This window comes from Phalacrocorax aristotelis, chromosome 2, assembly GCF_949628215.1.
Source record: "Phalacrocorax aristotelis chromosome 2, bGulAri2.1, whole genome shotgun sequence".
In the NCBI taxonomy this organism is placed as follows: Eukaryota; Metazoa; Chordata; class Aves; order Suliformes; family Phalacrocoracidae; genus Phalacrocorax; species Phalacrocorax aristotelis.
In genome coordinates, this window is record NC_134277.1 from 46,618,264 (window position 1) to 46,639,448 (window position 21,185).

The 21,185-nt window shown below is 37.7% G+C and overlaps 1 protein-coding gene across 5 annotated transcripts in view; it reads left to right on the top strand.

Moving 5' to 3' along the window:
* ANO10 (anoctamin 10) overlaps window positions 1-21,185 on the top strand; it is a 136,107-nt gene that overhangs the window by 77,883 nt on the left and 37,039 nt on the right. For 4 of the 5 annotated variants that reach the window (XR_012658974.1, XM_075083325.1, XM_075083324.1 and 1 more), the window contains one exon: window positions 13,227-13,343. The exons of the other annotated variant lie outside the window; for it this stretch is intronic. Coding sequence is in view for 3 of the 4 variants with exons in the window: in XM_075083325.1 (XP_074939426.1) it covers window positions 13,227-13,343 (117 nt within the window). In the remaining variant the exon portion in view is untranslated. The remainder of the gene's footprint in view (window positions 1-13,226; window positions 13,344-21,185) is intronic. 5 annotated transcript variants of the gene reach the window in all.

Below are 21,185 nucleotides of genomic sequence, written 5' to 3' on the forward strand. Positions count from 1 at the left end.
ACAGTAACTGATTTTAAAAGATCAGGTACCTGCATGAACGTGTAAAACAAAATGAGAAGCAATACTGCATTTGGTACTTCTCTCATTTACATTTGGCATCCCTGCAAATTCTGAAGAGGATCCAGATGCTTTTCAGGTCTGAGGTGGCAGGGTAATATGCTTGTTCCCATTGGAAGTGAGCAAAACAATATAATTTCATTGTATATGTCTGCTGGCTAGTAAAGCTGTTTCTGGCTTGAGAGAGCTAGGTATCTGTGATGCTAACATGATTCATCATAGAAATGGATTTTAAATTGCTGTACACAGCAAAATCATCCTGTCAAACCCAGAACCTTTCAGTACTATCAGAGAAATAAAAAAACCCAGTTCTTCTGGGTTGAAAGAAAAATATACTCAATTTTTTTAATCATAATACTTTTATGTCATGCTGGAAGGTCTTACTTTTCAATACTGTTTGACTGAGAAATTTTTTTCCTATGTTTGAGGCATAGTGATGTTTCTTCTCCCAGTAAAAATGCTAGATGAGATGTTAGGAAAAGAGTGTGAAGTAGCAAAAATGAGTTATGAGGCTGTTATCTGACATGACTTTAACCTTTTAGGATTTTTGTGTGACATTTTACTATGTTAGAAGGTAATTCTTTAATTGTTTTGTCACAAAAGCCTACACAACTTCAAGTACTGCCAGATTCCTCAAACATTCCAGGACAAGTTCTCACACTGTATTTTTTTTAACCTTTTTGAGTATATTGGGAATATTACTTCTATATATATGGATATGTGGTTTTGGATTATCGAAGAACACTTGGTCAAGGACATAAAAGAGAGAAAAAAACCCAGATAAAATCTAGGCCAAGAGGTTTGAGGGATTTCTTCTCTCAAGTAACAGCCCTTAAAGGACTTCTAAGGGAAGAAGGCAGGCTTGCAGCAAAGTAACATTTTGAATCCTGAAAATTTTGTTCATGTTGTGCCTGTTCACTCTGTTATTAGTTTGTTTCTGGTCAAGATTCATGTGACTGTTGAGGGAGTCTGCGTTTGGATAAAACATGTGCAGTGCAATGATCTTCAATGATCTCACTTTTACAAGCGTCTGTCTTTTTAAGGCAGAAATTGCATTAATTTATCAGGACTGCCTATTTTTAGAGGTGATCACCTGCTTCTGTGCTGCAGGAGTTATCTTGTTGCTTCTGGAGACAGCAGGACTTGGAGATGGTGAGCTGGCTCACGTTGCCATTCAGGGGCAGTGAAGCTGACGGAGTGGTGGCATATCACGGCCGATTCCAAGGCACGCTCTGTTTGCAGCAACAGCCTTGCCCTTGTGCACCAGGCTTACTATCCTGTACACTTGCATCCTTTTGTCTTTCTCCATATGCTTCTCTAATTTTTCCTGCAGAACTCTCCTTACCCACATTTAGCACAAAAAGGAGTGACATTTTTGCTTCATCTAGGAACTGAAGGAAAGGCACTGTAAAATACTTCCATTTCCAGCATTCCCTTAACCCAAAGAAGAAAGAGAATCACTTTTTGGTCTGGTCATAAGCAAAATGAATAAATACAAATGATCCCCAGATTCAGGAAATGAGTATCTGCTTTTCATCAGTCCATCTGTGCAGACCCAGGACTGGTTCAAGACTCAAGTCTGCAGGATACATACTTCTATAATGCCATCCTCCTGGTTCACAGCAGGGCAAAATTACTACTGCTAGAAGTTATTCCTGTAGTGAGGTAATCCCTCTTCACAGGTTTCTCTCATTCCCAGATGAGTTTTGAAGCTGAAACACAGTCATTTTTGGTACCATCTTTAATTATGGGTAGCAGACCAGTCACAGGTACAGATGATTTCTTCCTTCAGTCCCTGGACTTTTCAGATTCCTGTGAATAGCACTGGTCAGCTCTGCTGAGATTCATGTGTGAAAAGTCTCAGCTTCCCACCTTTCTCTGCTTGCATGTTATATTATAGTTACTCAAGGACCTGTTCAGGTTTAGTCACTGGTCCAAGATCTTGTCTGACATCTCAGCATTGCCTATTTGAGATGCTTGAGGCATCATTTAGGGCTGTGTTCAGAATTGCTCTTAATTCATTTAAAATTGAAAGTGGCCTTCTCAGCTGAGATCATTTCAGCCAGAGAATGAGTCAGCTGCAGGTTTTTAAGGCTGATTATTCCTGTGTGATAATGTTTCATAGCAACAAAGTGATGCTGAGCCCTTGCTGCAAGTTGACTCCCAAATGGTCTTAAAATTCTAATTGAATCTGTAAGTAGTGCTTTTTCTTTTTTCTTTCAGCCTTGCTATTTGTAGGGAGATGAGAAGTTGTGCTCACTGTGTGTTGCCAAAGCTGTTACACTGCTGAGATTAAACTGTTGTTTTTCTGTTCTGCCTGTAGTTCAAAAGGCCAAACCACCAAGTCTCAGAAGAAAACTGTGAATAACAGTCTTTGTTGCTGTAATATTGTTTTTGCCGGTATTCCTTTCTCCTCAGACATCAGAATTCAATGGAGAACCTCTTCCTCATTCAAATGTGATGGTTTTTGACGTGTCCCAGATGCCCACTGAATTTGTCAAGCAGTAAGCATTGGATTATGCTGATAGAAGTATAGTTTTGAAGAACAGTACTGCACTGATGCAGCTGTGTGTATCCCAATGTATAGAAGAGTTAGTGCTTTCTAGTCTTGATGTTGGGATTCACATTCTGACTCGTGCTCTCAGCTGATAGAGTGACTTGATGGTCGGTTATTGCCGCTACGGAGAACACAGCTTGTTCTTCCTCTCTTCCACTCTGTTTCCTCCCACCTCTCTTCTGGAGTCTGCACCATTTGATGGGCTTTGTGTTTCTTAAGGATGTAAGCAGTTCTGGAAGTGTTTTAGAGGCTGCTTTTATGTGAGTGCCTGGTTTGCTAAAGCTGGGAGGTGTGTTATTGGTGAAAAGCTCAATTGTATGCATAAGACCTCCAAAGGGATCTGCATTAACTGCCGTATTTTGTCTCAAAAGTGTGTTTGGCTCACAGTGAAAGATCCTCTTTGTCAGTTTGAACAGACCAGTTATATTCCCAAGAAGTCAAAGCAGGTCAGCAGCTAAGGCTAAACTCTGGGCTGTGTTCTGCTGCACAGGTCTGCTGTGGCCATAAAAGCTGACATGAGAATTGCATGGCTACCTTCCAGCAGCTTTGAAGAACTCTCTTATAGCATGGGCAGGTACTGGTATTCCAAAGCAGAGAAAATAGTGTGTAATTTTGTGAATACCCATTCACAGAAAAGACAGATAATGTAGGCTTGAGGATGTACAGGTCTTCATTTTGTAAAGATACAGTTTTTATGCAAGCTTTTCAGGAGTTGGCAGCGTATCCAAACACCTGCTGCAATGTTTAATTAAAATAATCCAGCCAAGGGAAAGCTTTTCTTCTGACCTTTATTGAAAAGCAAAGGATTATTTGACTTTGCATTGTTCTGATATAAAAAAAAAAAAAATCTAGATTTTACAAGGAAAACGCAGGTGATGAGTTTCCAGGATGAAAATTGTTAATTTAATTTTTCCCTACTGAATTGTTTCAGATTAGATAGTTTTATTGTACCAATTTCAATTAATTTGTTCTGATTAAAGTTGCGCTGGAATAGAGACAACAACTAATCTGCAGTTTACTGCGTGATATATCGCAATACCATTGTTTTTCTCTGATGAGTCATGGCCATGACATTTTGTTCATTATTTAACCTTGCATGGTTCACCTTTTGGTCCAGATTAAAAACTGTGCTGTGTCCTACAGAATATACTTACAGCTTCAAACAGAGGTAAAGCATGCCACTTTCAATAGGGTGAATACACAGAATAAAGCTGTGCATTACACTGAATTTGTGAATCATTCAATGAAGATACGTTTGCAGTGTGGTGAAATATTCTGTTTTAGTTTAAATGTGTTTATTCAGATACTGTTCTTACCTTGGTGTAGTGAGGTGAACAGATTTTTCAGCAGGTATAATATTCTTGTTAATCAGTTCTGAAAGCATCATGAGAGTTGTATGTAAAACCAATAGTTGTTGGGAGAAATAAGCAAATATCTAAGCACAATGTGATGCATCTAGTCGAATAACTTGTTATTCACAGCTAAAGGTAAAACTTGGGTGTTTATAATTTTTGAAGAATAACAGGCTGAAACTTCATTCTTAAAACTAAACCCCAGTTACTTTTCATGTTACTTGCTGCTTGTTGACAGGCAAAAGTATCAACTTTAGTATTTAAAATAGTTTAAATTTAATAGATGCAACATCACCTTTCCCTAGCATGAACTGAAGAAAAATGTCAGATTGACAAGTTTGTTGGTTGTCTCACAATCCCCAGAACTAACGTACAATTTGGGGAAAACCACTGTAAGGCTTACTAAAGTATAGTGGATTTACTTTCATATGTGTATATTTTGATATCTTTGCTGAGTCTGTCCAAAACTCAATTGGGAGTTTTATACCTGTCCACTTTGGCTTGGACTAAGAATAAAGGAGGTCTGGTTGAGGCAGGAGCAAAGAGTTCTCAAAATCTGTGATGCCTACAGTAGGTGACAATTTCTGTTTGTCACTGAACTGACTTACAGTAGCTTCTGCTGTGGCCCTGGCAGACATAATGCTTCATATCTCCTTGTTAATCCTGGGCTATCAGGTTGTGTAACCAAAGAGGAATTTCTGAGTCCTGACAAACAGAATTCTTTAAAAAAGGTAAATACGTGCTGTAAACTACTTGCATCTTTTTTTTATAGAGAAAAATGTGTGGCTTAAAGGTGGAAAGAAGTATAAGTTTTGAGGATTAATAGGCAACAGCAAACTTTTTTCCCTTCCTTGATGTGGAGCATTAGGGCATTTTGACAATAAACTATACCTGTCAGAATGGGAGCCAATATGTAATGTTAGCAATCAGCTAAGAGGCACTTCATATTGCTTGGTATTAATCATACTGTCAATTTTAATTCCACAGGCATCCTTCTCTCCACTTTTCACTTAGAATTTATTTCAGAGCGTGATCAAAGCTCTGCTGTTCATTACATTCAGCATTAGCTAATTTGGCTTTTGGCAACTCTTCTCCCAGTTCTTATTAAATGCTAGCCATAAATTGAGATAAGGGCTGTGCCAAAACATTTCAGGATTATCAAACGGAAACATAGAGATGGGTGCATTATCATACTGCTTTCAAGACTGTTGGGTTGCTGCAAAATTAACCATTAGCAAATATTTAGAAGCTACAAGACAAATTTACACCTACAGTGCTTTTTTCATGTCTTTTGAATTGACTACAGGATGCAACAAATGTGAGAAAAATCATGTCTTAGAACATTTCTGAAAGACTCATTTGTGTATGTTGTGTTTTAATAGACACTTTTATAGAGACAGTTCTGCAAGTGTGCTGTATCATATAATATTTTGGGTCACTGAATATGCTGTGTTTATAAAACAAGATTATCAGAGTAACTGGTTTCTTCCCAAGCTGCAGTCAGTCAGAAGTCTGTGTACAAGACTGGTATCAGAGGTTCTTCTATATGAATTTTTTCTTTTAGCAGGTGTTTCTAGAACCCGCTGAATGGTTAATTTCGTGTGATAGACCTAAAAATGGGCAATTTGCCTGGAGAGATGGGAGAGTGTTGGTTGGGTATGTAAATAAAACACTCTACCTTTCCAACCGTTGCCCCTCTTTTTTCATGCTTCAACATCTCAAGAAGTACTTAAACAAATCAGAGAAAGTACTGAAAAGGTAATCTGAAAGCACGCTTAAAAATACCAGTGTAAAAGTTCTGTAAAAAGGCTTGAACAGATATGTAAAAGCTGAGAAATAAAGAACTAGTGGCATTTTTGCAGCATCAAATCAGTCAGTGACAAAATTTCTATAGATTTCTATAGATTTCCAGGCTATCTCATATCCTAATTGCTATTGTTGGAGAAAATTATGGAGGACAGTTGGGCATCTAAATCTTTTCAAAAAGACTAATAAAACCAGATACTGTTTCAGTTCATTAGTGACTCAACATGATGTATAACAGGTGTCGTTTAAACATTAGTTAAGAAATAATCTATAAATAACTAGAAAATTTATTCTTAAAGAATACTGAATCACTAGAAAATATAAAAGTTGACATAAGACAAAAAAATAGTCACAGCTGTGTGGTTGATCATGTTACTTGTGCTTTCAACTTTATTAGCATGTGCATTGGTAGAATATTTATTTATTTAACATATTGCCCCGATGACTTATGTTTAAAGTATCCGGCTTAAATACTTCCTAAGGCTTTCCAAGAGCAGGACTAAGTTTCAGAAGTAGTACTGGCTTGCTTTGCTTGCTTTCCAACTGGTCTTGTAGAGCTTTTTTGAAAACAGAAGGAGTACAAAAATATGTAAGGGCAGAAGAGACCAGCTTCCTCACTAGGAGGTGATGTTTGCAATATTTTAGTTTATTTTTTGCTTTGTTTAACCCATTGCCTTTGCAGTTACTTCCTGGAAATATGAACAGAGAATCTGCTTCCTTAGAGATTATCTTTACCTTTTTTTTTTAATCTTTCATGTTGTTTTTATATGTTAGTCTCCTACTCTGGAGCACTGGTCTGGAATTGGCTTTTTTTCAATAGTGGTAGTTACATGAAGCAACTCTAGATTTTAGAATAAATTTACTTCTGAAAGAAACCAATTCAATTGTCTCGAAGCTTAAGGCCAAGACTTAACCGGAAAGAGGGGTGTATCAGTGCTACTAGAGGCCAGTGCTGCTAATGTATGTAACAAAAACAACCCCGGAACTCCTGCTGTAGCTTAATACTTGTTTCCATGATTGAAATATGTCTCAGAACTGCATCTGGTATCTTTTTCAGTGTAGATTTCCACTCATCAGGTTTTGTATTGGATTGGTAATAAAAATACAGACCAGGATTTCTGCACTAATTAAAACCATTTCAGAAACATAAATAAAAGGAGACTATGTGCAATTCATCTCTTCAGACAGGTGAATTTAGTACATGTCACGTTCTACTACTCCCAGGAAAAGAAAATACATATTGTGATTCGGACGTTAAATTTTAAGACTCAAATTCAGAAAATGACATGGGCATTAGCTTTTTAATCTACATTTAAGCCTGGGTTTAAATGGTTTTCTGACATAAATATCTTTATAGATATGCTTGAAACTAAACATAAGCTTAAATATGCTGTTGAGTGGGGCTAGATTTCACAAATGTGCTGGTATGGTCAATAAGACGTTTCAGATGTGCTCTTACTGATGGTCTGTGAGATGTTCTGTCAGAAATGTAGCTACGAGTGTTCCTTGGGTAGCCTTGGTGGGTTTGTGTGTGCGTGCGTGTGTTCATCATCTAAGAGGAAGAAATGCATTTTCTGTTACAAGTTATAAATGGACTGGATAATGTTGTCTCTGCTTACGCTTTCTGACATGTTTTGTAATAAACTTATGTTTAGTTGCATCTATCTCAGCCATTATTTAATGGGGCAGGCAGAAACCCTCCCTGCTGGGTGGGGTTTTTTCAGTTTGGAGTTTTGAGGGTTTGCATTTTTACATAAATGCCTTCCTCCTTTTAAGAAAGGAAAAATATGTAAATATAAAAATAATATAAATACAGAGTGTTTATAAATAAAAATAAGATTACTCTTGTGTTGAGAAGACGCATTGCATCTGTGCTCTGAAGCAGCGGTGTGAAGGTTGACAGAAGGCTTACTCTGAAGAATGTGCTTTGTGATGCTCCTGTGAGAAAACTGCCCAAACTTGGCAAAGATGGAAGTTTCTCAAACATCTTTGTTGTATGTGCTTTGTAGAGACTTGAAGGAGCGCAGCAGGTGTAAGTGGATGAACATTTCACCTGTACTGAGCATGTTCCAGTTGAGAGCTGAGACAGACTTCACTGTGCAGCAGTGGCAAGAGGCACTGAATCTGAGGCAGGGAGGCTGCACTTCGGTCCTCATATTTCCCTGGAGTTTTGGCTGGGAGGAGGAGAAAGCTTGTTTTGACTGAAATGCAAGAGAGTTGGGTTATGCTGGTTTGGGGATAAATGGGATAGACTGAGCATGAAGATTGTGTCAGGCATCTGGTCTGTAAGTGTGTGCATGCGAATGTCTGTGGGAAGAGAAGACAAAGTCTCAAGCTGAACAGGGGATATGAAGAAGCCTTGAAATAGGACCAACATGAAATAACCTTTTTGTCATTCCCTTTCCCCCCCAGTATTTTGGACATGTCATTGGATAAAATGAATTTTTGAAAGGAACATCAGAGGTTTTTTTTTACTAAGGCAGATTCCATTCCCATTTTATAAAAATTCCATAATAATATAAGGGGTGTGAGGTTTTAAAAGCAGCATTTATCAGTGTAGCAGAAGAAAGACCCTTTTTAAAGTCCCTCAGCTGTTATGATTCTGCTCCATTAGCAAGACTCTAATGAAGCCAGTTGAGTCTAAAAGTGGGAAGGAAAGTTTGGTTGTGCTTTCTTTTTATGTATATTGCAGAAATATTTGCTCATAAATTTATTTTATTGCTGTCTATTAAAGACAATTTAATTTAATTGAACCTCCTGAGCTTTGTGGAAATTTTTCTCTGCCTGTATTGCTCCCTTGACAGTTATTCTTTGCTTTCCTCTTTCTTGCCTTTTTTCTACCCTCAGAAAGATGCAAGACCCTCAAAGCTAAAAACTCTTGCCGCAGAGAGAAATTTGGTTTTCGGTCTGTTCTTAGTCTTTGATCTTAGCTTAGTTTAGTGTCAGAATACTGTGATCCAAAGTCCTAGCAAAGCATCTAATGATCTCCCTGCCTTCTGCTCTCATGGCAACATGATCTTGCAGTGATACTTTACATTTGCAAAGGCATTTTGCATAAGCCAGTCGAGAATAGAGGTTCAAAGTGATGTGCTGTTCTCAGGTGTTAGCTTTTGTGTAGGGTTCCTTATCTATGTGGAATTAGTAACCAGTGACCGTCTTGTTTCATAGTGCATACTGGTTCTAGGCTGGGCTAGGTCCAGATTTATGATTTTAATGGAAAGTTTTTATAAATATTAGATTCTAAAATAGGCTTTTGATAAAAAATTTTATTATAGCCTCTCCAATCGGACGTTTGGCATGCACTTTTTCAGCTACCCAGCAGCACAGCTACTGCTTATATTCCTTTTTTTTTTTTTTGAAGTTGAGTAGATTTTGACAGGAATTGCTGCAGTAAGACCACCATGGAAATCAAATTAGCAGTTCAAAATTGCAGCAATTTAACCCTAGTTTGCATTTTCTGTTTTAGAAGAGACAAGGTTGGGGACCCACTGCTGCAAAACACAGCTGCTGCTTCTACCCTTGTCGGCGGCTTTGCAGAACAGAACAGTTCTTCTGGCTCTCTAAGCACCTGGCACAAGACCACAAAGAGTTTGATGGCACTGCATTTGTCAAGGGGGAGAGACTCATTGCTGTTTCTCTCTGTGCCCGCTTGGCAGATTGCATAATAGGAGGGGACTTTGCTGTTGGCATCAGAGAGCTTACAGCTTGTGTGGATGTTATCCTGGGTTTTGCTCGCAGTGAAATAGTCCTCTTGTAATCATTACAAAGGGCATGTTCTTGGAAACAACACAGCTTTTTAATAGTTGCAGTTAGAAATAATGGTTGGGTTTGTAATCTGATTTAACAAAAAAAACCCCAAACCTAACTCTGTGACAAAATTTTAGCAGTGGACAAATACATTTGCACCAGTTATGTAGCAAATTTTAATAAACTTCAGTATTTTCTTTTTATAATATATTCATACTAGCATTAATGTAACTTTATACTACGAATGGGAATTTTGCTGTCCATTCTGGTGATTTATAATGTACTCTTAAGGCAATTCTTTTTTTTGAAAGCAGATGGCTCCTCTTCATGGATCTGACTTGGAAGAATTATACTAAAACAAGATTAAGGAATCCATACAGAAAATGAATGATAAAATGAAGGCAACTACTCATCTCCCTCCTTTTTTGTCAGTTTCTTTTGAATAACTACTTACATTTCCTTGGTCAAATGGCAATTCTAAAATGGAATATAAACTGTTAATAAGATTAGATAAATTTTCTTTTAAAGAGATTGCCTGTATCATATGGCCCACATTTATAACTTCTGCCAGTTACCTTCCTGATTTTATTAATATTACTCCTAATTTGCTGGAGAAGTTATCTAAGGGAGGCTGTTGCTCTGATGGTTCACAGGGAGTTATGAGGTAGAACTGAACTGAATTTGCTGTCTGTTAAGTCCAACATGTTTTTCAAGATCACAGTCTTCCACAGAGACATCCCACGCACTTTTGAGCACTTTGACTGATGCAGCTTTGTTTTGGTGGGAGGGAAAAGAACACAAAAAAGCTGTTCTGAGGGGGTAAACCAAAGGCCTGTCTAACCCAGTTATCTTTTTTTAGTGGCTCATAGTGGATGCCTAGGAAAAAGGATGACAGTAGGGCAAGGAAATATAGTGACTTTCTCCATCAGGATTCCAACTTTCAAGCAGCCCTCTCTGGCTTCAAGGCTTTCTGAATCAGAGGTTCCACCTTCGTGTTTGAAGCTGTATCCTCGTGTTCACAGACTATGAGTTGCGCTAGCATGAAAACTGTCGTCTTTTCTGACAAACAGTTTGTGTCAAAGGCATTTTTCAATACATGTGGTAACAGGTAGCCTGTTGCCAAAAAAAGCCATCTCTGGAATACTGCTGAGCTGCTGGGCTCTGATCAGCTGATACAACAATAAAACTCGTCACATGGTGAAGTAGCTAAAACACGTTGCCCTTCTAAAGCTGTTTTTTAAAAAATACAGTGCTTTCCAGGATTAACTACAGCATTGTTGTTGGTTTTATTTCTGGTTTCCCTAGATGTCTCTTACCCTGTTTGTTCCTCACCCCTATCAAAAAAGGGAAAAACGCAGTCAGTCTCTGTCTTCCATAATAATATTTACATTTCCTTGAAATGATTTTGATTTATTTTCTTAAGACTTACTTGGATCTGGAGCTACTTTGAAGTCATTGTAAAGTTACTAGCTTGGCTTATGTTTTCAAGGCTCTTCAAGAAGCAGTGGCTGAACAATTACAGTTCCAAAATCTGATTCTTGCTCTTTAATATGATAAAAAATTACAATTTTTTTCTCTTATTTAGCAAAGTGTGATAAACCCCAGTCCAAAGGACTCTGGGCAGCTAGAAGCTACGTTTTGTGATGCTGAGTCTTTTTTTTAAAACTGAAATGTCCATTTTAACTTTTCAGAAAAATACCCCTGTCCAAATCCCTTGGTTTCTGCTAGTTCTGTCAGTGATTTGCCTTAGTGTAAGATTTTACCTTAATCCTGTTATCTAGTTTTGAGTTAGTCCAAATTTGTTCTCCTTATTTTCCTGTTTCCAGACCAAAATTTTATCTGTAGATTAGTTACTCCCCTTCAACCTGTAATACCTTATGACTCTATTCTGCACAGGAGTATTGTTTGTCTTATGTTTTATTATTGTCTTCAACAGTTTACCTTTTTCCATTTAAGAGTTTCCCCCAACGGTAGCTCTGAGACACCTTCTTACTGTTAGGTATTTCTAGCATAAACCAACGTTGTTTGCGCGCTCTCTCTTCCCCTCCCCCCCATAAAAGTTCCTTAACAGCAGACACTATTAAGTTGAGTGGGAAAACAAAATCTGTATGAGTGGGAGAATGTTTTACTGTTGACATAGTCTTTTTTAATAATGCGGTCTTACCATTGCATTACACAGCAGAAATACTAATTGCTTCATTAACCTCTTAATCTGTGTTCAGGTTTTCACTGATGATGTATTAGTGTTACATTAATTTTCAGCCTTCCTTTCACATCTTTAAAGTATTATTCCTTGCACTAACAGTTTGTTTCCCAGACCTACTAACTGTTTTTCTATAATACAGTTTTTAAAATAGTTTCATATAAGGCTCTTTGCTGTTGTTCTCTTACTCATTACTATTATCTGATTTCTGAGTTTAACTCTTCCTTGTTTATTGGAATCGGCTTATTTAGAGTTTCACTACCAGTCCTGTCAAGTCTGTAGTGGTTTTGCTAGCTTCTTGTTTGTGTAAGTCCAGAATTTCAGGGATTTTTGGTCTGTTACGTTGTTATTCATGTACCCAAGTGCATCAAGATAATATAGTTCAGCAAAACGTATTTCAGAAAGGAGCACTGATCTGCTCCATTTTATAAAAGTTGAGGGAAATTTCATCAATGGCTTGGACATGCAATCTAAATTTAAGCATGTCTGAGTATCATTGTGTCAGTGGAACCTAAGCACATGCTTAAAGTTAAACACAAATATATGTGTTGCCTTATATTGGTCAGGGCTTTCATGGCTAGGAGCAAGTCCCTGTGTGCAAACACGCAGCATACTTTAGCTCAGCCCTTGATAAAATAAGATTTAATGATTCTTGTTTAGATTATGCTTATATTTGACAAAAATGAAGAAACAAAAATGAAAAAACAAAACCACTGACTTGACAGTTTGACAGTTGTTTTTGGTGAGATGAGAGGGATTGCATGTTTAAGTGAAATTTAAAGACTGGTCAATGACTAGGTTCAATAGAACTTTATGCTTGTTATCTCTTAAATAAGTTTATAATTTTTTGTGATAAATTACGACTAATTTGGCATCTTATATTTGGAATGCTTCTACATTTCCCGGAAAGTTTCGTTCATGAGTGTACCGCTTCTTTAAAGATCATATTTTGTTTTGTTCTAATGCTCTCTCAGGGGTGCTTTTAGGTTTTAATAACTCCTCTAACACAGAAATTCTAGGTTTGTTCATGTTTTTTACAATGTGCTTTTTTCATTTGTATCATGACATGCGCACATGGGTGCATGCATGTATGTATGTTATAATTGCATCTAATGATGTGTGTGTATATGTAAATTTCATTATGAAACTGTGTGCTGTGTGTCATAATTTAATTTATATGCAGCAATAATATGTTTGAAAAGCTATTACTTTATGTAGAATCACAAATAAAAAATGGAATTAGAAGTTTATAGTACATAGTGAAAACAGGATTACTATGAAAATAAGCCAAACTGTGTTTATATTCAAATTATGAATGACTGTAAATAGAGAAAATATGGAGTAGCTGAGGCTCAATGTGGTTATGGTATGCTATCCATGTTGTACATGTCACAAGAAATAATTGTTTATACCTCTATTACTAAAATTTGGAAATAGTATTATGCTGTTCTCTCCTTGCTTCAAACCCTATAGAACAGTATTTTTCTTTTTACTTTTTTCCTAGCACTCGCTACTGGCAATAAAGTTTATCCTGGCGTTTGTAATACCGGATAAACCAAGAGATATTCAGATAAAACTAGCCAAGTTGGAATTTGAATCTCTAGAGGCTCTCAAACAACAGGTAAGAGCAACTGATCTGTATAACAGTTAAAAGTGTTGGTGGCCTAAAGGAAAGATAAACTAGGGAGATTCTGCTTTTGTTTGAGGTGGATAAATACGCAAATCCGGTGATTTCGAAATTCCTGTTTACATTATATTAAGATTAGCTAAAGTTGTTCCACCCCTGCCCTGCAGGTTGCTGAGGCAGAGATGGTGTGGCTGAGTGGAGCGTGAAACAGGTGCAAGTAGAACAGTGTACAGCACAGGGTATTAAATAAACAGAAAACAACACTGGTTTACTGCTACACATTGGGTTGTACAATGTAGCATTTCAGATACTGCTTTATTTTCTGTTAATCCATCACCGCTTAAGAAGGGGAGCAGAGAGCTGGAAGTTTTAACCAATCTGTCCTTTCAACCCACCAACGTATGTGAGTCAACACCAGGAGAATGGTCTTCCTTTTCAGACAGCTTGAAATTTCTGGTATGGCTAGTAACATGGCAACTTCTAATGTCTGTTGTCCTTGTGTGTCCAAATATACTTTATGTTGTTGCTTTTAAAGGACACTGGGGCTCTTGAAACCTAGTTTCATCCTCTGGAGGTATTTGTTGTTGCAACACTAGCATTTCTTTCATTGCTGAAATATCAACACAAATGAACAGTTAACTTAGCTCTAATATAAACAGAAATTGTAAACAGACTGAACTTTAAAAAGAATGTTTGAGAAATAAGTGTATATGGGGGAAAGGTGGTGTTGTCTTATTTTCCAGTCCATACAATATTCTCATTTTATTGCATAGATAAGGTATATTTCACAATATACTTAACAGGCATTCCAAAGCAATTTTGGAATATTTCAGAGTAGATTTTTTCTACTGAAGATTTCTGTTTTAACAAATGATTCCATAGAGAGACTAGCGGAGATCACAAAAGGTGGAGAATTGGTTTAGCTTCAGTAGGATATTGGGATTCTAGAGAGCTGTTTTTGCAATGGCAGCATACTTTAGGAGTTTCTGACTGTACTGTGCTAGATAGAATTTCTAAGCTAGCTTACATATCAGGGGAAAAAAAAAAAAAACCAGCATGGAGCTGCAGAGACTAGTTCACCTATTTATTGTTAGCTCAGATATTTTTATACTGCAATGCATGGTTTTACATTAATATATTCTTTGTGTGCAGGAGTGTAACTTCATCTATACTGTGTTTTTTCCTGTAGAACTGGAGATTACTTTTTAAAACATCTACCATAGCTGCATGTGACAAAATGATCTCTTAATTCTCGACAAACTGAGCCTGTAAACAATACACTGCCTTTTCTAGTTAAAATCCCCCAGTTTTGTGTGATGCTAGAACATGGCTATTGAGGTCAGTGCTGTCTTCCATCATCAGCCATGGCAAACAAAATCCAAATTACATTAGAATCTAATGCCTGATAGTTTTGTTTTGCCTTTCTCTAGTATGTCAATGTCAAGTTACCAGGAGCTGGTCGTGAATCTCATGTCCTTTTTAGATAATATTAAAAGGAACAGGACTACATTTCTGTTTTAGTTGTTCCTTATCTGTTTTCATTTTGTAGACAGGCAAAACTAGGCCATCCACTGGAACCTTAAGCTCAAGTGAATACAGTCACCGTTGGTTATAATGTGCCAACTGGAGTATCTTTCAGTATGAGTGTGCATGTCAGCAGTTAGGACTTTGTCTCCTATCCTTGCGCCTGTGCATTCCCTACAGTAACATATGCCTGATCCCCAGTTCTTCAGGGTTGCTTCATTAATTCAGTAGTGAAAAGTTAGTCTGAATTTGAGTAAGAACCAGAAGCCTGGCAGTTCCGAGTCTTCCTACAGCATTCAGGAAGAACATGGGCTGGTTTTTAGGTGCTGTGGTAGGTACTTCAAACACAAGAATCTACCATCACCTTTTTAGATTTTCTCTGGTTGATACTGTGCTATGTATCCCATGGACATAGAGAGATTTGGGCTTTTCTTCTGGTGCCTTGGTTTTTAGAGTGAAAAATATCTGCATTTAAAAGTAATACATTGGCAGTGCAAAAAGATACTGAAGCATTTATTTTAGAAGCACATTTTCACGTCCTTCCTCTTGATAGCTCTCAGTAACATGGTAATTTAAGCTGTATATCTTTCAAGCAAAAACCAACAAACCCCACCCCCCCCCCCCAAACAACTGTTAAAAAGACCCAGACATAAAAGTCTGGGGCAAATGTGTTGTGGGATCACCAGAGAAACTGGTTTATATATTTTTGTGCACATTCCTCTCTTGATACTATCCAGACATGCATACTGTTGTGTTTTACCATGTGCACTTTTAAAATACTGCTGTCTTGGGATGTAGCTATTAGAAAGGTTTTAACACTATGAGAATGTAAACCTCTAAGATGCCAGAATAGGTTATTAGGTTCCATATATATTGCCCAGAGAGAAAATCTCCTGTTACAGCTGCTTTGAACAGTTGTATTGATTATGCTTGGGACCCTTAACTTTAGACAGTGTGAACACCTTTACATTTTCATTAATGATAATCTAATTGCTTTTCAACCTGCAGTGGGACTGTAACTATTCTGTGTTCAGATCCATTTGAAGACTGAGTTAGTGCCTATTTGAAAAGGATTTTATGGAATATAGTGTCTCAGCTCCCTAATAGAAATGATCGATCATCATTAGAGCTTGTTAAAACCTCCTATATGGTGAAAAATGAAATAATTAAAAAATTACATTGGAATGACAGTCTTGTTTTGGAGTTCTCAAACTTAAAGAGGGGTTTTTTTTAGGAAGTTCTGAAATGTTTCTTTTAAACATTTCTTTGCATAGTTTGTGTTAAGACTGTTGAAAGGATTGTAATAACTTGTTCTATTTTGAAAATGTTTTGTTGACATAACTCAAAACAAAATACTTCAACCTTTCTGAATCCAAATTGGGGAATGTGCTACATTTATAGACTTTGTTTCAAATTTCTCTTGGGTCCTTCGGTGTAAAGAATGATAGAGGAGGCTGGTTAGACTATTTTTGGAGGGGGGTGGGTTGGGGGGCAGCCGGGGCAGAGGATAAATTAATGTGAACTCCTTAATAGAGGACTAAGGAGAATATGGATCACGATTTTTGGAAGAGAAGCAGGAGCAATTGCATTCACGCTCCCTAAAGTGTTGTCAGTTTGTCACACGGAAGGAATCTGGGATACTGGGCAACTAGAACTGGGTAATGTCTGCTGCTGGGGTGATGGACCCTTTTCTGGTGAAAATTGTGGTCATTCTTAGGGAAGCAGCAGCTAGCTAGTAAAGTGGGGTGACATGCCCGAGACTCCCCTTGCTTCTTTGCAGCACTCTGCTTTGTTGCATCTATTTCTTGTAAGAGCAGAAGCATGCCGTGCTCTTTGGTCTAGGTCCTGTTTTAAGGAAGAGACACCAAGTACAGGTATGCCTGCAAGCACCAAGGGAACAATCAGTTAATTCTTCAGTGGTTCAGGAATTTCCATAGGCGTAGGTGAGGGCCAATGCTGTAAACATTGTGTGAGGACACTATCTAGCATTTTCGGGGCAGTGACAGTGAAAACTACACTGATAAGCATTTTAGTTTCTGGACAGATCAAAGCTTAATGAATAGACGAAAGGACCTCATGGTTGGCGAAGGGTCAGCAGTGTATTCTGATAAAAGGTCTAAGTTCCAGAAATGCAAGAAAACCACAGGTTAAACAGCATAACTTGCATTTTGTGGGCTAGATTACAGTCATGTTTTCAGGTTCTTCCTGGTATTACCTTCTTCCAATTGAGGATTGAGGCAAGCATCAGATTAATACCTTCTTTCTGCACTGAAACGAGACCCAGGCAAAAAGCAAACAAGAGGGGAATAATTATGGGGGGAAAATAATTATTCATGCATTATTTTCTGCGCATGGAATACAGAGAGTAACAACTCCAATGTGGTGTATAACTAGTAGCCATTTTTTAATGAAGAATAAAGTTTTAAATGGTGGAGAATGGTGTATCTTTTCACGAAGTGCAACTACCTAGACAGTATCAGTATTAGTTCTGAAAACAAAAGCTTGTTGATAAAAAAATGCTTGTGGTTTTTTATGGTACTTTTGCATCAAAAAAATCTAAATTATATGAATTGTATAAAGGTGTTTTTCCTTATAGAATCTCCTTCACTGTCTCAGCAGAATAAACATAGAACTGATAGTAACAATAGAGAAATAAATTTTATTGCAAGAGTTCGCTTTTTGCTTTTTCAGAGGAACTATGGGCGGTGGAAGGAGAAATTGTCCTTAAGCTGGAGCAGAAATGCAGATGTGGAGGTTTTTTGTTCTCTGCATCCCTTTGCAGTTCTCTCCCCAGCCCTTACCTCCAAGGTGACTTAATCTATAAACATCCTATTATCCCTGTGCTCTAGCTTCCTTTCTTAATGTGTTCTAGCCATCGGTGGCCAGTACCTTTTAACAGGAATGCCTTTTCCTTCTGTTAAGTGAAGCTTTTCAGTGCTTCCTCTGAAGAAGTGTGTCCATCTGTTGGGTGTCTGGTGTCCATCTGTAAATGCTCCACCAGAAAGAGACTCTAGGTAGATAACATGCTTGTGAGCAAAGGGCCCAGTCAGCTGATTGACAGTTGTTGTTCTTCCTCAACTGCCAGTGTTGGAAAGGATCAAGCTTATTGAACAGCAGCCATGAAAATATGCCTCCTTTATCCCCCTCAGTGTATTTCTTTTCAGAGTGAGATAAAGCAATGTAGTCATTCAGCCTGGGCCAAATGGGGAAAGACCTTTTGCTCTTTCATATAGTATATCCCATGGTGGTTGTACCATCTACGTGCAAGTGCTTAATGGCAGTGGCATACTCTGAATATTGCCGAACAATTTCTTCAATTGCTTTAGAGTGAGGTCAGTAGTGCACGTTAATGATTTATAGGAGAATAACAAGTTTTCGAAATCAGCATTAGGTGTGACATTACTAAGGTTTCTCCAGCAATGTCACCCATTTCCTGAAAATGGGTCTCGTGTCTCAGTTCCTTCTCCAGGAAATGCAAGAAATGAAGAATGCTGTGACTGATCTCTGCATCATCTGTGTTGACCAAAAGCTTCTTCAAAACATGATAGTGCATTAATTAGCTTCTTTTTGAAAGGGATGGTGAGACAATGACAGAAAGAGGCAGGGTGTCTCTTTGCCTAGGTGCAGTCATACAGAAAGTTAGACTCTTTCTCCTTCCTTTTACAGGTATTCTGGCATGTAAAATTACTATTCTCCCTTGTAAAAACCTTCTACTTTAAGTAATTTCAGTGCTTCAACACTGCAATTCACTCCACTGCAGCAGCTCTAATAATTAAAAAGCTTTCTGGTTTCTGACTGCAATGGCTGGACCTTGCTGTTTCTCCTAGGAATAGTACTCACTGGTACTAATCATATCCTTTCCAGAAGTTTGAGTGTGCTGGCCCATCTGGCCCCTGTCCTGTTAGAGTGCTTAGCCTCTCTGAGAACAGCTTTCTGTATCTCAGAGCAAAACAAAGATACTGCTAACTTAAGGGTCTTCTGCATTGGGCAACATTTTGCTTGCTCCATGCCTCTGTTCAAGCTGTTGTTCTTGCAGAGATCTTCTATTTACTAACACGTCATGTGTCTCAGAATATGACCATGGGTGTGATGGACCAACATAGCTGCTTGAACTGGCAGTGATCCTCAGAAATGACCCTTCTTTTTTGGCAGGGGGAGGAAGAGAACAGGATTTTTTTTTTCTTTACCATTTAACACTGGGAAAGCATGAGTCATTAGTACTTAACATCTTGCTTATTTATCTTGTAAAATGGGAACTGAAGACAGTTTTTATGATGCTGAAACAAACTCTATGGATTACTGCCTCATTCAGTACTATAATTACCAGAATTAAAGGGCTCAGAAAAGGGCTACCTGTAGCTTCAGGACTACCCTCAAAATGCCACTGATAGTAAAAACAGAAGCTTGTTCTGTGCTCGCAGGCAATGCTGAGCAAACACGAGGCTGCAGTCAGACAGGAGGAAAGGCAAGTAGCTGAAATGGTAAGATTTCATTCAAATAATCAGATTTGCAAGGTGACCTGTAGGAAAGGCTGGTGAAACTGGAGCTCAAACACTGAATTTAGGCTAAAAGAGAATTAGATGAAATAAAGCACTTGCTTTATGTTTTGACCAAAACAAAAACCCTTAAAAATAGTATGGTTCCTTAAAAAAAAAAAATTAAAAAGAGAGTTTTAGCATTACCTCATTTTTCCAGCAAAAAAATGTGTGGCTGCATTTTTTCATAGGCTCTACTGGTTTGTGTAATCAGATATAAGTCACAGGTGACGTTAAATAGAACCATTACTAATCATTACTGTTCACTGTAGGGTGGGTTTGTTTTTTTTTTTTTAAGAATCCAAACCTATTAACTTAACTTTGCAAATGCAGTTTTTCCCTAGTGAATAGTCAGAATGCTTTCAGACATGCCTTAATGTAACATTTGCAGGTATTGGGTAGCAGCAGGGATATAATGCAAGTAAAATTTATTATATTTTCATAACATGTTTTTTTAAGCATAGGAAGACTTGCACCCAGTCATAGGAGACCAGATTGTGTTAAAACGTAGCTTTGACAGTTTATTTTAAACATTAATTCCTTAATGCTGGACCTTTCTCAAGGGTATGTTTCTGGAAACTACTTTCAGTATAAAAGTATTAGCAAACCCAAAAGAAATTATGATCCTGTAAGAAGAAAAAGCAAAACCAAAACCCCGTTCATTTTGGGAAGAAGGTTTTTGTGTCCCCATTTGACTTTTCAACTGAAGGTGAGACGACACCAAGTCTGCCTGGTTTGCAGATAAGTGAAACTTTTAAAAGTTGGATCCTCGAAAGCTAACAGTATAAATATAAACTTTTAAATGGATATGAGTGTAACATGATGGTACGTGATACTTTTGCATGCTCTTAATAGGAACAGAAACAAACAATGCACCAACTTCCCAGCAGGTGTAATTTTCTTTTCCAGCAATCCATTCTCTGTGACTTATTGCCAGGAGTGAAATTGTCCATCAAATTATGTTTCTGTAACAGCTAAGCCTCTCTGGAAGGATAACCCATTTTACCTTTCTCAAATCCTGACCTAGAGCCTGGCGATGGAATGAACATCAATCAGTTAGTCCTCTCTTTTTGCCTGACATCCCAGATCATTGACAAGATGCGATCGCAACAAGGAAGCATGGAGTAAGGGGGTAGGATAAAAACTAGGTTAAAATTGTTCCTACCATAAGAATACTGCAGCTACATCAGACTTAGATAGTTTAAGAACCCAGAGAGGATCCCAATTATATGTGAACTGTTTTGAGAACTGGTTTGAGAACAAGGGGAGAGGCTATTCCACTTCCCATACAAATGAGTGAAGTGCACAATAAAATTTTGTTTCAAGAACTGTGGTAATCAGCTTTCAACAGGGCATTCATGTGTCTGTTGTTACATACTTCTAAATAATGGTTGCACCTGTTACTGGGAAGGTGAAGGACTAGAGCAAGAGAAAAAATGAAATCTCTTGTCTTGTTAAAATTCCTTCAAAAGAAAAGAATCCCAAAAGATTACACTTTCCATGATTTGATAAGGATACTAACTTTATAGAACTGAATAGAACTTGTTGATAAAAGAAGTAGTATTTGTTGTAAGCAGCTGTGGACTCCTACGTGCCTTTCTCATTTTAAATATCCTTTTCCATATACCACCTTAGAAAATCACAGTGAGAACAACAAGCCTTTAAAAGAAATGCTAGTTTAATTGAAATAATTAACATTGACTCCGGAAAGCTTTCTCTATGAGCAGGAAGACAGCAAATAGGATACATCTTAGCTTTTCAGAGGTGATTATTTCAG